The sequence below is a fragment of the Aotus nancymaae genome, unplaced genomic scaffold (genome assembly GCF_030222135.1).
Source record: "Aotus nancymaae isolate 86718 unplaced genomic scaffold, 86718_ANA_hifiasm-v0.15.2.pri h1tg000020l, whole genome shotgun sequence".
In the NCBI taxonomy this organism is placed as follows: Eukaryota; Metazoa; Chordata; class Mammalia; order Primates; family Aotidae; genus Aotus; species Aotus nancymaae.
In genome coordinates, this window is record NW_026988432.1 from 34,203,791 (window position 1) to 34,223,242 (window position 19,452).

Below are 19,452 nucleotides of genomic sequence, written 5' to 3' on the forward strand. Positions count from 1 at the left end.
TGAAGGATATGCAAAGATAGAGTTAGGAAATGTTCATCATTTATTTTCAAATTATATTTGACATCCTACAAATCACCTTGGATAACATAATAGAAACATATAAGTCCAATTAATAAATCACCCCATAAATACCTCTTTATTCTTTACATAATCCTAATTAAATTTCTCAGAGCAGCCATTATTTTCATAATGATTTAAGTTCAGGTCTTTTACACACATATCTATTGCATTATTTAACTTTTTAATTTATATACACAATGTAAGTTAATTCCATAATTAAAGGTTGATATTGTGACAAGGAAAATAAGCTATCATTATTTATTTATTAGCCACTGCTGAATACATTAACAATTGTAGCAAAAGGAGTGAAAGCTTAAAGTAAATTCATGAGAGTGGAGTGTTTTTATTCAGCAAGCTATTGTCTGGCATGTCTTGTAAAACTTTGGTGAGTCCTGGGTATCCTCTCTGAGTCTGTATCATACAGGATAAGAACAGGCTTGTGATAATCCAAAAATCAGTAAGAAGACAGGAGAGATAGGGAGTGGAAAGGGTCCAAAAAAACCTCTAGCTTGAACAAGTAGGAATTTTATCTGGGAAGAGATGATTGAGGGCATCTCCATAACAAGTTAAAAGGTTAAAAGTTAAACGTTTTGTTTGACATTTTGATTTTCTATTTTGTAAGTTCGACAACATGGCTTATATCCCTCCTGAGTTAATGAGCTACTTCAAAGCAAGAGCAATGTATACAGCAAGTACTTAATATTCTCTCATTTAATTATTCAGATTTAGACCAATGGCTGGCAGACAGTTAACACTAAAAAAGGTTTTCATTTTTAATTTTTTAATAAATTAAGTTATAGTATATGAAAAGATCTGAGGGATCATCTCCAGATCTCTAGACACATTTATCTAATTTATGAATGTCTTTCATTATAAGCCAGCAAGTACTTTAAAGTGAACTTCTGGATGGAAATTTTTTATCTTAATCAACCTGTTACTATTCCTGTGTTCCCTTAGCAAAGGTCACCATCTCATCCACCCAGAAAAAAATACCTCGTCTATTTGATCAGTCTCCAATTCCTCCAAATTCTCTTCTGTGATATCTATCCATTACACCTCTTCCTACCTGTAATGGAAAATCTCTCCCCTCTAACTGCATTTTTCCTCTACTTTCATGCCACACATCAGCAATTATTAACACAGAAGACTTCTGTGGCCATATATGTGTTTTGTTTCACCACCCACTGAATAGTGAACTGGGTCTCCTCTGAGTCAGGTGGGACACTATCTACTTGGAGATAGTGTCAGACCCTACAGGTTGGGGTTCCAGCCCCCAGTATTCCCTGCTCCATGCCTGACACTAGTTGTAAGTCCGAGCCTCTGGAATTTCTGACCAACTGGCTTCACGTTGGGGTTCTCACTACCCTCTTTTGGGTGGGATTAATTTGCTGGGGTGGCTCGGAGAACTCAGGGCGACACTTGCTTATGTTTGCAGGTGTATTAAAAAGAATACTTCAAAAGGATACATATGAAGAGACACTTAGGGCAAAGTATAGGGGAAGGAGCACGGAGCTTCTGTGCCCTCCCCAGGTGCGCTGTACTCCAGGAACTTCCATGTGCTCAGCTGTCCTGAAGCTCCTCAAACCCTGACCTCCTGGTTTTTTTATGGAAGCTCCACAGTGTTAGCATTCCTTCCCTTAGGTATTGGGCAGGACCCTCTCTGGGAAGGGTCTTAAAACTCATAGTCAGAAAGGCAGGAAAGATTGGAGTGCTGCTTTGGAGCAGATGGAGGACAGAAGGGGATTCTGTTTCCTGAGGCCTACCCTTGAGGCTCAATACACACAATATTGTAACAAGAGACTAAAATGAGCATTACCACAGGAGTCATGAACCAGAAACCCTGGACACAAACCAGTATATACCGTAACACCGTAACACCACACCACCTATACTGACAGAGTCTTCTGTATAGGCTTCACCTTTCCTCATTCAGATTTCACACAGCTGATTTCTAACAGGTATTCCTGTCCCCAGAAATGTCGATTTATATCTGTTTCTTCACTTTTGCTGGTAGAATTTATTTTCAAAAAGCAATTCTGCTGGGCATGGTTGCTTATACCTGTAATCCTAGTTATTTGGGAGGTCAAGGCAGTAGGATCACTTGAACTCAGGACAACATAATAAGACACTGTCCTTCCTTACACACCAAAAAATTAAAAATTAGCCAGTCCTGGTGCTGCAAACTTTCAGTCCCAGGTCCTGGGGAGGCTGAGTGGGGAGGATCACTTAAGCCAGGAATTGAAGGTTGCAGTGATCCATAATTGTGCCACTCTACTCCATCCTGGGAGACAGAGCAAGATCCTGTCTCAAACAAACAAATAAAAAGCAATTCTGAGTATGTCTCTTCCATTAAAAAAAAAAAAAAAAACTTCTCAATTAACTCACTGCTTTCAGAACAAAGCTTAAAATGTTTAGCATGACACAATGGGCCCTTGGTGATACGACTTTAGATTTTCTCTCCAGCCTCCATCTGCACACTGCACACCTTATATCCACCCTGAGCTCCATCTATAAGGAATTAACAGAAATACTTGAATACAGCTTGTTGCCTGAGCCTTTGGGACTGTGACACATGCTCTTTCCTTTGCCTGTAAGTCTCCTCTATTCCCTACCCATGTGCATCGTTAACTATTAATACATAGTCACTATTCAAGATTCAGAATGCCCCTACCTTCTCAGAGAAATAATTAATTCTCCCCAAGGTTAGAGTATATTCCCTCTTCCTTCCCTAAATTAGAAACTGTGATTAATGATCATAACATTTAGTGCACAATGATGTAATTATCTTTTTAATTTTTATCCTTCATTCTGCTATGAGTTCCTTGAAGATAGAATTTACCTCTTCTACTTCTGTGTCCCTCAAACTCAATGGAGGACCTAGCTGCAGTGCAGATGTTTGTTGAATAAAATTACAGAAAATAAAAAGAATATATCTATTACAGTCCTTGTGATTTAGAGCTAAGAAAATTGAGCTAGAGCTGTCATTGTGACTTGTCTGAATTAATTTAATGAGCTAGCATTTGATGTTATGAGAATCTAGCTCTCCTGACACTGTTGCTCAATGATCTTTCTATCAAACCTTGGACAATTTCCCGGTAGTTCTTATTGTGTCGTTGTTTATGAAAGGGAACTACATGCTGTCTTTGGAATTTCACAAGCCAACATTCACTATCATCATGTCTGTCAGTGCTAGTTTGCCAGTTTTCTCTCCATAATTCACTTAACTTTTGCTCCAGAGAGTTGGAGTGCCATACTGGTGGTGCTACAATTCATGTATTAAGAAGGGCTAACAGCAGAAAACAACCCTTACCAAGTAATAAGTTGAGTGACTACTCTAGATTCAAACTATTTTTTAATTCAGTCTAACATGTGGTTGAAACCATTTTAGAAACCAGATTATTGATTATATTCTCTTCTCTACTAATTCATTAATTAAACAACAGAAAAATGAACAACTGGCATTCCCATGATAATATGTAAGGAACATCAAACAAGGTGTACTCATTAAAGTGAAACACCAGTTGATTGAAATGTAATATTTCAAACAGATGGGATAACATCATATGAACATATGTGAGCTGCGGTTTTTTTAAAAAAACATCATATTTTAGCTAGATAGACCCTGAGACCATGATGAAATGTTGAAAAAGACAAATCATTTGAATCATTCCAAATAAAATGGTTTGAAAGTAAATCTCAATAAATGTTTATCAAGAGTTTATGATTGGTCACTAGTTTAAATTCTGTACGTACATTGTTACCTTTCCTAACAAACCAATAGTGCGTATTATTATTAACACTACATTACAGATGAGGCTACTAAGAGATAGAAAAATTACTTAATAACTCTCCTAAAACTATGTCATGTGTAAGTATCCCGAAAATGTCTTAAGCTTCTAGAACTTGCTTCCTTAGCTATTTTCCCAGACTGACAGTTTCATGTAACCTCATAACCTAAATATCTAATTCTTTGAATTGCTGGTTTCAAAATATTTGATGCATTTATTTATATCGGCAGTGAGTTGGTTACCAATTTTTAACGAATATATGCTATACTTAATGTCATGTTTAACACTAATATTATTGATATAAATATGCAAAAGAAACAGGAGCCTGACATAAATTAGCTTTGAATTTAATGAACCCATATAATGCAACCACATAATAAAATGATTGTTAAAGACACTGGCTTAAAAGTCAGAAAATGGAATGGTTCAAGTCCCAGCATAACACACATTGTGAAGGTCATTATGCCTTCTTTGTACCTTTAGTGATTCCAAATCTGATAGATCACAGATCCCTATGGGTTATCTCGGAGTCAATCCATACCTGCAGCCATTTCATTGATCTCACGTGTTTCAACTTGTACCCTCAGCGTCCAAGGCTGCCGGTCTCTTTGACCAGCCAGCCTCTACTTTCTGATGGGTTTAAGCAGGAGAACTCCCCTTATATGTTTGTGTTATCCAATTTATTCAAGAGGAGGAACAAAGGAGTATAATTTCAACACAAAGAAATCACATACTTTAAATTTGACATCTATCATTAAATTGTCCTGAATTTTCTAACCATGTTCCCTTGCGTGGCTCCCTGGCATGTTCCATCTCTCTCAGCCCCTGGCTTCAGACCTTTTCACAGCAACTTCTTCCTTTTTCTTCACATTATGCTTACTCTTCTCATTTGTACACTCTTTACATATCATATCATAAATAAAATAATTTTATTTTAACTTTATTTACTCTTTATATTTCCTAAGAATATTGAAAAGCATTTCTAGAGAAAAATGCAAGCATTTACATTTAAGTATAACTTATAAATGTATTTTTGGTGTTGTTTTGATTTTTAGTCACCAAAATTTTAATATTAGCTGTCCTGGGATCAGAGAAGAGGGAATAATTTGCCCAAAATTTACTAAAACTTTATCGATTAGGCAAAGCATTAATTTTAATTCTATAATTTGATATTATGCACAGGTAAGATAGTGGTGAAGCGGAAAAACAAAAAGTGACAGCAAGTTCTAGAAAGGGAGAAAGAGTGATGGGAGAAATAGTTGGATATGGCAAGAGGGACAAAATAAGTGAAAAAGGGAAAGATTAAAAGAAAAAAGGGAGACATAAAAGCACAATAGCCATGAATATATGACATTGAGAAAGGAAAAATGGTGATAAAATAAAACGAAATGAGAAAAAAGAAATGACCTGGAGTCATATAGACAACTTGTTCAAATATGTTTTCAAATTGTGTCATCTTTTGAAATAGGCCTTTGAAATATTTATTAATTGATAAATGAATAGTTTTGTTTGTTTTTTTAATTTAGAAGGGTTAAGTTTTGTGTTAGATCAGAGGTACTCAAGCTCTTTGTTCTCAGGATCACACTAAACACTCGAAAATGACTGAGCACCCTGAAGAGCTTTGTTTATGTGAATTATTGTTATTGATATCTACCACACTATACATTAAAACTGAAGTTTTGTTTTAAAATCTCCAAGGATGTCTATCTTAAAAGGCAGTTGCATTTGTCTATCTGTTACTGTGTTCAATATGCTAAACTGTGTTGTTTTGGTTGAGTATATTTAAAAAGCTGGTTTCAAACACACAAGTGGGAAAAAAGAGAACCTCATTTACCCTATGAAAGGGCTCTCAGATCCTAAGTGTTATTTGACCATATTATAAGAATCACTGCCCTAGACATAATAGGCATGATTCAATTCTGTGAATGTTGACGGCAGAAAACCCTGTGTTGTCTGCCAGGCACCATGTTGCCAGTCTCTAGAGAGCTGTCAGGTGATTAGAAGGCAGCAGAAGCCACACAGCTGTAGGCAGAGCTCATCTCTGGGCACTGTGTGGAGCCAAAGCATGTTTACTATGGAAGCAAGATGAAAGCCAGTCCAGCGACTGGTCTAGTCAGTCGATGTGGTTGTGTTACCATAACAAATCTAGTCTAGTGGACCAAACAAGTGATATGTTGAAAATTAATAATGTGGTCACAATCTGCTCTAAAACTGTGCAAATCCTTCAAATTTTATGTTGTGTCAGACAATTATGTAGATCTGATCCTAACCTCCACATCTTTTTCATTTGAACAGACGTCGTGCCAGCACTGACTCGTTCTTGTAATTGTCACACTGATTATTTGGACTAAAATACAAGATTTTCCATGATTCTGTTATGTTTTATCTTTCTGGGTTGGTCCCATCATTCCAGCCCATCAGGACTGCCTATCTTGCTGCATCTGACACCCAGCCTATTAGCCATTGCCTTTAGATTGATATCATTTCACATATGTTGTGAAAAGAAAAATATAGTTAAAATAATGTATAAACCAAAAGAACCTTATGAAACTATAATATTATAAAGATTCTCACCATTATTAGCCTGATTAATATAAATAGCTATGATCTAGGTAAGGCCATGAAAAGAGTATGACTTTTATTCAGGATATGGTCTATCCTTCATTTTCAGAGTTTTTCTCATGAAAGACTGTGGAAACTGTTGGAAGCTAATGACGTCTTAAGAAAAGAGTCTAGGAGGCCAAACACATTCAAGGTACGACACACAAAATGGGAAGTTTCAGGCAGAAGGTAGAAAGATACTAGGGGTGAGGCAAATGTTTTTTGTGCCCTCCAATGCCCAAGGGAGCAGCTGACTAACCTATGATCTATTCTCAAAGAGATTTTACAAAATTATTACAAGTAGGATAAAGATTCATCAAACAAAAGAAAATGCTTAGGATGTATGCAAATATTATAGCAATACTTAAATCACAGGTGCCTTCATGCTTTGAGAATCTTCTAAACCAATGAAAGAAAAACCTTCAGCCCCAGGTATACATGGGTGTCTATTACTTACCAACATGAATATCTAAAATGTCAGAAAATGTTTTCACTGCAGGATCAGGATGTCAAGACAGAGTAAATTTTTATTGTGGCAAATGATAACAATATGAATTCTCAATGGATTAGATATTAATGTCTACGATAACTCCTATGACAAATTATATACATTCTAAACTCTGAATACTTTGGAATTGTCTGTAGTTACTACCACCCGTTCATGTAGATGAGACTCCAATAATTGTCTCCATTAATTATTATGCTGTAAAAATTGTGCTACAGAGAGAGTTGTATTTACGTATGTTGGCAAAGGTATGCAGGGCACTAACAGTATTTCATTTATCTAAGGAGATGAGGTTCATCCTAAATGATAAAATACTTGAGGAAATATTAGTGAAAATGTCTATTTTTCTTCTTTGTTTAAGTATAAAATAAACTGTCAGCATACAGCAAATAAATGATGACTGGTAATATTTAGTTTTAATGTTCTTTGCTTTTTTGTGTGTCTCATCAATCACCCTTGCAAATCAGTCAGTGAAGATGAATAGAGTTTTTAAAGTCCTGGAAAGCACAATTTCTTTCTATTAGCAGTGAGTTTGTGGAGAAATGTCAAGAAAGTAAAGGGAAACTTTCCACAGAAGGAAAAACACTCAAGGAAATGAAGAATTTCAAAAGGTGCTGCTCCCATCCAACTTCTCAGTTGAACACCATTCCCCCAACCAAATGGTGCTGTTTTCTCATCTGTCCCTCAACGCCCAAATCTCAGTGCTTCCTTCTCAACTATCCATATCCTATAACCACATATATATAGAAATGTAGACGTATCAGGTTTTCAGTAAGTGTTTTATAATTAAATAAACAAATTAAATCACTTTCTCAGATTCCCTTCCCACCTTTGAACTGTGATAGTTTTGTTCTAAGAAAATAATTGGTTCAGAAAATCTAACTTTGGGAAGGAGAGATTTGGGATTGGCCTGGATTGTTGAGCTTCATTACCCTCATATAAATCTGCTGAATTATGCTTTTGATTTGGAAAGCACAAAACCACCAGTGCTGAATACCCCTTTTTAAATGTTAATTTTATAGAAATTTACAACCTGCAGTACCCCTAGAGAAAACAGAGGAGAACCTCTTTCAACTTAGAATTGCATTAATTAGAAAAAAATGAAAGGTATCATTAGAGTGGGATTGGGATACTTCTTACCCAATTTCTGATTCAACGTTCTTTTAGTAGAGAAGTTCAACATTGCCAGTATCAAAAGTTGCAAAGAAAATTAGGAGATCTTTGCCAAACTCCACAACGACCCTGTTTTACCACCATTCTCAGTACCTTCCTTTTACCTTGACTTTAAAAAGATCCTATCACTCCTATTTGGGGCCATTCCAGGTTGGTTGTTATCTCAGTCTTACTCTCTGTGCTCAGCAGCTTGGCTGCCCGGGTGTCTTTGCTGCCATGCTTCCTCTGGGCATGTCCTTTTTGGGAAATATCCTAGGCTATGAATTCTTACAGTGCTATTTCTGACCTTCAACTCAATGCATTTTAGAAAATATTTGTAAATATGTGTGCTGAGGGGAAAATAAAAGATCACCATCTCTGTTTTTACCTTAGTTTGACTTTGAGTCAAGAGGTAATTTTAGAGGCATTCATTTATTTATTCATTCAAAAATAAACATTTAGTGTACATATATGATATTACTTGGCAAATATTAATGGCCCACTTATGATAGAGCATAAATTTTCAGGTAAGAGGAAGGAATTAATGAAAATCAATTAGCACAATGGAAAGAGTCTGGTTTTGGGGTCCTAGGGCCAATTAAATTTGATTCCTTGATATAGCTCTGTAACCTGACCAAGTTACTATATGGATCTCAAAACAATTTTGTTAAATTGTTTCTTCAAGGAATTTTGCAGATTAGAAATCAAACTTAAATACTTTTAAGTTGATATCTAAAAATATTATCCTAAATTTAAAGGACATAATTTGTGACTTATTTTAAATAATGATGTCTTAAATAAAAATGCTATAATTTCTTGTAAATACATCCATTGGGATATAAAAGATTTAACAACTTAATACTCGTTATCCTAGTGGAAAATGGTACATGGTTCCTATTCTTGTTGAAAATGATAAATCTATTTAATTTTGCCATTAAATTTTATCCTACCTACCATAATAAATGTTTATTTTAATAATAATGCTATAATAATTTTATTTTTTGTTGCTGTTGTCACCATTAAACATACTATTACTGTGTAAGCAAATGTGTGTATATTTTTACTGGTTGTCCTCCTCCACAACTCCCTGTTTCCTTTTCAGATGTAAACCCTTAGAAGGCAAGGGTCTTTATCTGTTTTGTGCACAGACATATCCCAACTATTTAAGAAGTGTCTGACACATATTTGAATGAATGAAGGCCAGCAAGGGAATATAGGGAGTTCCAAGGAGAAGGAATGGATTTTGGTTTAAGTTCAGTAATGAGAGAATACCTTCCAGAGAAGGCCCATGTGAGTAATGATCTGAAAGAAGCCTAGGGCAAGCAGTGCAGGTATCTGGGGGAGAGTTCTCCAGGCAGAGGTAGAAGCACCAACAAAGACTGTCCTTGGGAAAGGGGATTATTGGAAGGTATGACAAATTCTGAAGGCCAATGTGACTGAAACAGAATGACTAAAATAGAGAACTGAAGTACAAGAAAATAAGATAACCAGATCCTAAATAGATGAAGAAGGAATGGCAATGATGGTAACAGTTAAATGAAGAAAGGGGCATTGCAGAATGCTTAATCTGGATGTGGTTTTAAGTTATCTCTCTTCTCTCCTCTCATTTTTCATACAAGAAAATGAAGTCAGAAAATTTGAGTAATGCTTTCAAGGTCTCAAAAACCAAGAAAAACGGGACTAAATCTTAGTGACCTATCTCCTAATCTCATTTTTCCCATTGCACTGACAGGTCATCAATTCTCAAAGGAAAAGCAGTGATTTGCCAACCCTGTCTTTGAGTTTTAAATTATATTATTCTCTAAATTGCTTTAATTTAGTACTTTGCATAAATATAAAAAATATTTTGGAGGAATGAGTGTGGGTTGGAGGAGTAATAATGAGTGGTATGATCTTATACAATATTTTAATACATATATATATATATATATATATATATATATATATATTTTGTGGAAAATAACCCCTTTCTGTAATTTTCCTCTTTCATAACTGACAGTCTCTGCCTCTGGCCAAATACCACTGACATTCCAAGGAGGGTGATATATAATATTGTCAGATATTCAGAGAAGTAAATTTGATGATTTAATACTGAATTATGCAAAGCAAGAAGCAGTTGACTTATATTTAACTTTAAAATGAAATAGTAAATTATGGGAATATCTGAATAATAAAATGGAAATTTAAATAAAAATATGTGCATGAAAAAAGAAGTCCACACAAAATATGTTTGCTTTAAAAAATGATTGTTTTTAATCTCTCACCACTACTATTTTATGAACATTTAAGATGCATTTGGCCATTATTTATTATATGTACTTAATGAATATTTTATTAAGTCCTTGGAAACACTACATTTACATAACATATGTTAATGATATGGCCACTAATAAAGAAAAAGTGTCTTTGATATGAAATCCATCAGGTACTTCCTAATGGTATCCAGCGCTTATCATTAAGTAATGTCCATTTCTACAGCAGGGTAGTATTCTTACTTGCTATACAAGGGTAATGCATTACTGTAATAATTTTACAAGTCAAAGCAAAGGTCTATCGAGTCTACTAAACATTCTTTATTTTCATCCCTAATTACTTTTATTAAGATTGCAATAGGTGACTCAAATTTTCTGACCCAATGTCTTCTCTACTCATACACACTCCGCACTTTCTTTGTATCCATAAAACCACTAACCAGCTTTCAAAGAAGCATTTATGTGCATGCAGTAGAACAAACCTCCTATTGTTATTTCTTTTCCCAGATTTTTTATGATGACCACACAGTTAACATGAAAAAAACTATTCATATGTTATTTCAGATATACTCCTATCTAAAGAATTAATTTTTAAAAGCAATAAATACAATTATGTATATATTCCTAGCATGTAGATTGCTATACCCTACAAAATTTTTTAAAACTATGTTTTTATAATAATTCCTGTTAATATTAATAAAAAATTAAAAGATGCTTTATTCAGATAATTTAGAAGGATTCCTTATAGAGGCTAGTAAGATACAGAGTAACATTAAGACCAAAGTTAGTTTTTTCAGACAAGGATTTTTCTTTTTGGGGGGAAAGTATAACATTTCATTTTCCTTCATTTCACATTTCCACGCGTCCTTTAAATATCGTTTCCACTCTTATGCTGAAGCCTGTTATGTGTTCAACAAACCTATTTTGCTTTCTTCCTAACATACATCTCAGCCTCATAGCAGTTAGGAGGAGCCAAGTAACTGCATTTTTTTTTTTTAATAATAGACTGTGGATACAGTAGTGTACAATATTTGTGGCACTTTTTCCTTAAGATTCTGTCATGCAATTCTCTGTGAATTCTCTTACTTTGCTTTTCTGCCAATTTGTCATAAAGAACTCAATGGAGGCCTTGAGTTCTGAGGGGTGGGACACCACCTGATGAGAGGATCTGGGAAAGACTCCATGGAATAGAACCATCATTTTCCAGCCTCCCTTATGTTACATTTTGACAGGAGTGAAAAATAATTCTAGAAAAAACACCAAAACTTTGTTCAGCCATTTGTCTTTTGCACTAATAAATTCTTTTTAAGAGGTAGCTGAGAAATAGCTTTCTTATACATTATAGTTATGCCAGGGGACCTATTTCTATCAGTCTCTCCTCTATCCACACTTTCACATGCAGGCACCTTAATTTTCTGATTCGGGAGATCTAAAACACATCTAGAATTCACTATATTTGAAGGATTCCACCTATTAATTTGGTATTGCTAGTATCTGGTACACAGTAGATGCTCAGTCGATATTTTATGGGTGAATTTTAAAATCTTTTGGAATGGACAGCATAATTTTTCTTGTTCTAAGTGGTCTTGACCAAATCGTGATACAGTAACAGTTTTTCTTACGCTTCTCTCTCGGCCTTCTTAGACAAATGAATTTCCAGTCGTCTAATTGAAGTAACTTGATGTGTAGATAAGAAAAGAAAGTAAATATGCTGCATTTAACTTATAGTTGACCTAAATACTTCATGACAAATTTAATTGCTCATTTTAAGCATCAAGTTTCCAAGATCTATACTTCAAGAATTTTGTGGGCTCCATCTTACACGTAAGAGTTTACTGGTCAGTGAGAAATTAGTAGCAGGATATAGTTGGCCTCTTGAATCTAAATTTCTCCATATATCCTTTCTCAAAGCCAAAATACCAACAAGAAGTACAATTAAACCACATGTGATCTACGCCATGAATGTCAAATTACCTCTAAGTAGAAAAATAAAACAGAATGTCAACAGAAATTCTGTTGCCATTACAAGACTGTGGTTGCAGAGTATGAAGAGAGGGAACACTTAAAAGACTGAGAAAAAGAGAAGAGGAAAGTCAAGTACTTAAATGAAATATTGGTACTTAAAAATCATCCTTCGAAAGAAAGTCATGCAACACTAACTGCAAAAATACTGAACATTAGTCTGGGACTTTATGTTTCACAGCAATAAGAACCAGAACTGACAGTCTGCTTCCCAGGGAGATGGAGATAAATAGAAAAGAGGTATTTACCTTCTAGATGCAGCAGTGAAGGAAAAGATAGGAAGATAGTAAAGAAAGCTAAAAATCCTGGTGAAATAAAAGAGAAACAAGATATGACAATTACTCCTATTATCCCCACCTCCCAATGTTATAGAATTTGGAATAAAAAAACAACAACAAAAAACAGCACTTTACCAACCTGACAGAAGACAACAGCCTTGATATAACTCTAAATATGTAATACCTAGGAATAGAGGGAAAAAAAGGCAAAGCAAACATGATACAAAACTACCTTAAAATGAATAAAAAAGAGTGAATCAACTCTTTTAAGCTAATAAATATTCTCCCACAAAATTTAACAAAGCATTGACATGTACTACAAGAAGCTTAACTGAATTAAATATCCTCAAATAATCATATGTAGATGAATTTAAACAGAATCAGGAATTCAAAACCCAAGAAACAGAAAGAACTTAAAAAAGAAGAAATATACTGACAAAAGAGAAATTGTAGGAAAATACAAAATCATCTCAGAAATAAGGGGCAAATCACAAGACGCTGTTGGGAGAATAGTTTGGAATGAAAACTGAGCCATTTGAAGAAAGCAGGGAAACTACAAAGAGAATGAATATGTGATTAATAATTTTTACAAGACCTAAAGAGTCAGAGAAAATGTGATGGAAATGGAAACCAGGCAAAGAATATTCAACAGTATAAAAAGTCAAATCCTTGAAGAATAAAAACAACAATATGTAAAAAAAAAAAAACATAATTCAATAAAAAGTTATAAAAATTAAAGAAAACATGTGTTTACTTATTGAAAAAATTCACTTGTACCTGAAAAAAAAATCTGAAACTATTAATTTTAAGACATAACTTAGAAAAACTAGTGGACTATAAAGAAAAAGGAATCCTTAGTATCTCCAGGAAAACAGATCAAACAGTTAATGTGGTTTAGAAAAGAGGACAAGTATTTTATATCCCGCCAAGTTGTCTTGTCAGTATCAAGGCTATAGGAAAATAGTTTTAAGTAGGCAAGAACACTGGAAATACTGTACCCATGAAGTCTATAAGTTTATATTAATATATATATTCCTCCATCCAATCAGAAGAAGAAGACTGGGAAAACTTTGATGAAGATTTATTATACTTAATTTTAAACCTTAGACTAAAACAAGAATAAGAATATAAGTACAAGAATGTGAATGGTCTTAACTTGCCTATTAAAATAAAACAAGTTTTGGCCGGGCGCGGTGGCTCAAGCCTGTAATCCCAGCACTTTGGGAGGCCGAGGCGGGTGGATCACGAGGTCAAGAGATCGAGACCATCCTGGTCAACATGGTGAAACCCCGTCTCTACTAATACAAAAAATTAGCTGGGCACGGTGGCGCGTGCCTGTAATCCCAGCTACTCAGGAGGCTGAGGCAGGAGAATTGCCTGAACCCAGGAGGCGGAGATTGCGGTGAGCCGAGATCGCGCCATTGCGCTCCAGCCTGGGTATCAAGAGCGAAACTCCGTCTCAAAAAAAAAAAAAAAAAAAAAGAAAAAAAAAAAAAAAATTAAACAAGTTTTAAATTGGTACAAAAAAATCCAACACTATAGTATACCAAGAACCCCCTGAAACACAGTGATTTTAAATTGTAAATTTGCAGAAAATTAGGAATAAACCCCTAAAATTGAAATAAAGTTAATGTAGTGATTATAATTTTGATCAGACTAAAAAGAAAAAAATTAATTAAATGAGATAAGGGAAAGTTTTTAATAATAGAAGTCACAATTCACAATTGCATTGCTCATGGATATCCTAACACTCTGATCAAAATATTGATTTCTGACTTATGCTGGTATTTTTTAGGGCCACTGTTCTTACTTGAGACTTTCTGATCATTACCCATATCTCAATATTGTATTCTTGTGTGCACATAAATGAATGTTTTGCGAGTAAAAGACCATTGTTACTAGATATTTAGAACCAATGTATTATAAAGTCAATATAATTATATCAAATGGTATAAAGTCAATATAATTAAAATATCTGAAAAAAGAATAGAATTATGATGTTTCAGTTTCTTATGAAGTTGCTCTTTAGCAAGGAATAATAGAATGCCAATTATTTGAGGATGTAAAACTGTGTAACATAAAATGAAATAAAATTTAATCTCCAGTCTGGCTGATGACAGATTGTTCCAGTTCGATAACAGGTTGAGCTTGATAGGTATTTAGGAGAGATTTTTCAAAAATTGTTTGTTTTACAAATTATCTCCCCCCAAATGGAAATGCCTGTTAGATGTCCCTTAGGGGAGCCACTTTGTAAAACACAAAAGAAACTTTTACAAATCCATCTTTCTAAAATTATCGTTTGAATTCTGAAACAAAGCTCAGCTGGCTCATTTTGCTTTGGTTCTGTCTCAGTGGTGGGTCAGAAGATTCAACAATTGAAGGGCTTTTTTCAATTATACAACAAGCAGCAGGTTTCCATTAAAGCACAAACTCCATCATCTAAATATATGTCAGGTGTTTTTGTTTGTTTGGTTTTATGGGGGAGGGTGGAAATGGAGTCTCACTCTGTCACCCAGGCTGAAGTGCAATGGTGTGGTTTTGGCTCACTTCAACCTCCACCTCCTGGGTAAAGTGATTCTCCTGCCTCAGCCTCCTGAGTAGCTGGGATTACAAGCATGTGCCACCATGCCCAGCTAATTTTTGTATTTTTAGTAGAGACAGTTTTTCACCATGTGGGCTGGCCAGGCTGTTCTCAAACTCCTGACCTCAGGTCATCTGCCTGCTTCAGCCTCCCAAAGTGCTAGGATTACAGGTGTGAGCCAGCATGCCTGGCCTAGGTGCTCTTATAAATAACTGTAACAGGTAAGTCCTTGACTGATTCATTTATTTCTGACGTTGGTTCTATGATTCTCAAGTCTACTATCCAAATATTTCTATTATTTCTTAAAATGCTTTCATATCTTTTTTCTTAAATTTGTTCAAAACTTCTTCAGCCTCCACAATTCCTTCCCAATTGCATAGCAATTAACTTAGCCCATAATTATACGCAGTTCTTTCTATTGTTTGTTGATTCCATGACTATCAAGTGCTGATACCTGGTAGAGGAAAGTTTAAATGTGTGAATAGAAGGGTGTGACATTTGAATAGAGATATCAATTTTAATTAGCATTGTTAGAGAAAATCAGAGCCAGAGAGGAGTTAAATTGGTATGAACAGATTTTATTCAGGAACTATGGCAAAGAATAAGGAAGAACTACATATAGAACTGGTCTTAGTTCCAAATACAGCAACACTAAGGCAGATGTATAGCCGAGAAGCAGGATTGGGGTCAGTGGATGGAAATGTATTAAGAAATATCCAGAAGGGGTGATTCTGGTTAAACAGATTTAATGAGATTCTTTTTGAAGGCAGGGTAATCAAATATTTCTTGAGGAGTGGTGGGGATGAAAAATTTGATCAAGTATTGAGAATGATCAGATATCAATGGTAGGGGATGCTCTCTACACGGATTTAGCGGTATTCTTGCTAAACCTGGGTTGTGAAAAGATGAACATGGAAGCACAAAAGTTTAGGTGTAGGTGAGAAGAGGTTCAGAGGAGCCTGACCGAAGTCTGGGCAAGGAGCGAGTCTTCATCATTATGATATCAAAATGAAGAAGGCAAAGGTCATTTTTATGTCATAGAATAAAGGCATTCTCATGGATGGAAAGTACCACAGTAAGTCTGAGAATAAGATTAGTAGCTATTTGGGCAGTGGTATAAGTTCAGACTAAAAGGCAAGATGAACACAGTTTACAAAAGACCACATATATTAGCATATTATGTTGAACATTATGTTCTTTATTTCAATAGCAGCCGACATTCGAATGTCATAATTTTTAAAAATGATGATGTTGGTACCATTAGGAAAGATCTAATATAAAGAAAATAAAATATTTATGGAGGAAACAGTTTTTGGTCTAATTCAATAAAGATTTTCAAAAGAAATATAAGATTCTGAACTAGAGTAATAGCAGAAAGAATCAAGACCTTTGAAAACTTTGTTGGAGTGAAAACTCAAAATTTATAATGTTTGTATGGAAGATATGATAAACCAGTCAGGGATTAAAAGAGGGAGGCAACTGCCATTTTAAAGCTCAGGAAAAGTGTTTTCGAAATGCTTCTTCATGTCCACTTAATAAACATAAACATGTATTTTATTTCGGTTTGTTTACCTAAGTATTCTAACTCATCAGGTTATCTGTAAGGAATGTTTATTTGCATTTAAAAAGTTGCCCAAAGCTGTCAAATTGAGTAATACTTTCATGTAGAGACCTCTTTTGTCAATGCAAACAAAGGAGGTAAACAATTGTTAAAGCATGAAGCAGAAATTCTCCTCCACTGGGTCAGTTTCTATTTTTTTACATTTCTCAGTAGGGAAAAGAGTCGTTAGTATAGAACCGGGCTCAATTCCAAATACAGAAAGAACACATGGCGATTTATAGGCAAGGCTGGGGAGGAGGAAGGTGAGAGGGGAGGGGTTGCACCTGTGAATGGAGAAGTCCTGAGAGGAGACATCAAGGGGAAGAAGATTCTTTCTAAACTGATTTAGCAGGATTCTTGTTAAAGGTAGGACAGAGTGACCAAATATCAAGTCAGGGAGGATTCTCTCTAAACTGACTTAGCAGGATTTGTACTACAAGTGAGCTATATAGTCCCAGCCAGAAATGCAAGGACAGCATCCATGTTTGAGGCTTAGTGGAAAAGAAGGTTTAGGGTCTTACCTAAAGTTTGCTCAGGGAGAGCCTGACAACAAACACACATGCAGAAGTGAGGATAAAAGAAAGATAAGAGCTATTATACACCATTTTTATCTAAGTTTGTTGCTTTGCTTCAGAGTTCCTTTTGTTTCCTAATAATGGATATTCACATGAGGAAATCCTCTACAATAGAAATATTGCAAATGTTTTACAAAATCATAGATTTGGAAATAATGTGAAGAACATAAGATTACAGAAAAAAGTAATGAAAAAGGTGGTCAATAACATAAATTGGGCAAGATAAAAGTAGCTGAAATAATCTTAATTTTGAACAGTTAATTAAAGACAAAAATCATGTAATTACATATCTTTATAGCTCATAAGAACTTCAGAGGGTATCTATTTACTCTTAAGATGAAAAACTTAGAGTCCCAGAGAATGTACAGATTTTTGGTGAAAGGGACTTGTCCTTCATTACCAACTATTTAACCAGAGCTGGTCAAGAGGGATTGTGCAGCTGGGTTACATTTTCATTATGCCAAGTGCTTATTTGTACTCTAATACAATTTTTATTGAAATACACTTACAATTCAAACATATTTATTTCAGAGAAGTATCTGGCATTATTCAACAGATTTTTCCTTCTAGAACTTTGTCTTACCGTTTTCATTTCATATGGAATTAAATTGGTCACTCACACAAATAAGTTCTTCCCCAGAACCTATTAAAAGGTTTGTGAACTATGTTGGTAAATAACTTATTGATGAATTGGTGAATATTTATTAAACAACATGTATTTTTTTCTTTCAGCAATGACAATGCAGTTTATTAGTCATCAGTTCCCAGATTATCATGACCCTACTATAGGTAAGTAAAAATCTCTTTTCTCCTTTAGCTTGAACAAAGACACTGTGACTAAGTGGCTTAAAAATATTAGCAATGTTGATGGAAAATAAATATAATTTACTCTATGCCCCAGAACACATATACAGAAATTTATAATATGTAAGTTGCCACAACAGGAGCTTCAAGAGACAATATTTGTCCTTACTTCTTGCCAGGTACTCTGGTATTATCTATTCTATTTTATTTCTTTCTGGTAAATGGTGGTTGGAATCTATTAAGTGATTTTGGTATCTAATAATGGATATCTACCTGCATTTGAGAAGTTTCTCTGAATAATAAAATTGTACTCTGGATAATAAAATTGATGTGATTATATATGTATTTGGTTATTTGCTCACTTCTGTCAGTCTCTGCATTTTCTACTATAGAGTTATTTAATCATGTTAATAGTACATTTGGAAAGTTAGATATTGACATAATATTATCCATCATCCTCATCTTGATGGTTAGGAAACTGACATTCAAGGTGTAAAAATATTGTTAGAGCCAAAACAACAGCCATGTTTTATTCCTCCTATCCAGTTTTCTATCATAATATACTACAGAAGCTTTGCATTGGGGAACAGGTTTTCTCCCTCATTCAAAGCACAAAAGATGTTTTTAAAATTGCTTTATTCATTCAAAAAACTACTTTAACAAATTGGCTGGAGATTTTCAAGCAGAGTCCACCATAGTACTCTTTGTCTAGAAACACACTGGTATTAACACATCAAGCATTATTTCCCAGAGAGGGGAGCATAGAGCTGTTAAATTCCTCAGGGATGACTGCTTGCCTGCATGGTGTGCTCCTTCAACCACTCCCTTACTTACCCTATTTGTTCCCTCAGTCTGAATAGCTCTTATTCTCACCCCACCCATGAGTAAGATACTCTAGTTTCTATTCTGCTCATCAAAAAATTTTAATTCAAGATCCTACTTGATACATTAATGTCATTCTACAGATTATACTCCTATATTCCTTCCCGAAAGCCCCCAGAATATTTGCTTGCATACTATTGCTGACATACATAAAACATACTTATTTTTTAATGTCTGATTATTTATTAAGACCAACTCATCAGTTGAAGTAAATCAATTAGATTTAAGTACATGCAATTAGTATACGGTAACCAGAAAGGGCTTCCTCAATAAGTTGAGGTTTGTTTCTAAAGAGAAAGTAACAACTTCGTGAAGTTTTAAAAGTGATTAGCTGCAACTGTTGCTTGATAAT

General features: G+C 34.7%; 1 protein-coding gene across 2 annotated transcripts in view; it reads left to right on the top strand.

The window, feature by feature from the left end:
- Positions 1-19,452, top strand: part of RIT2 (Ras like without CAAX 2) — a 375,399-nt gene that overhangs the window by 58,238 nt on the left and 297,709 nt on the right. For both annotated transcript variants that reach the window (XM_012440881.3, XM_012440882.2), the window contains one exon: positions 18,147-18,203. In XM_012440881.3, coding sequence (XP_012296304.1) covers positions 18,147-18,203 — 57 coding nt within the window. The remainder of the gene's footprint in view (positions 1-18,146; positions 18,204-19,452) is intronic.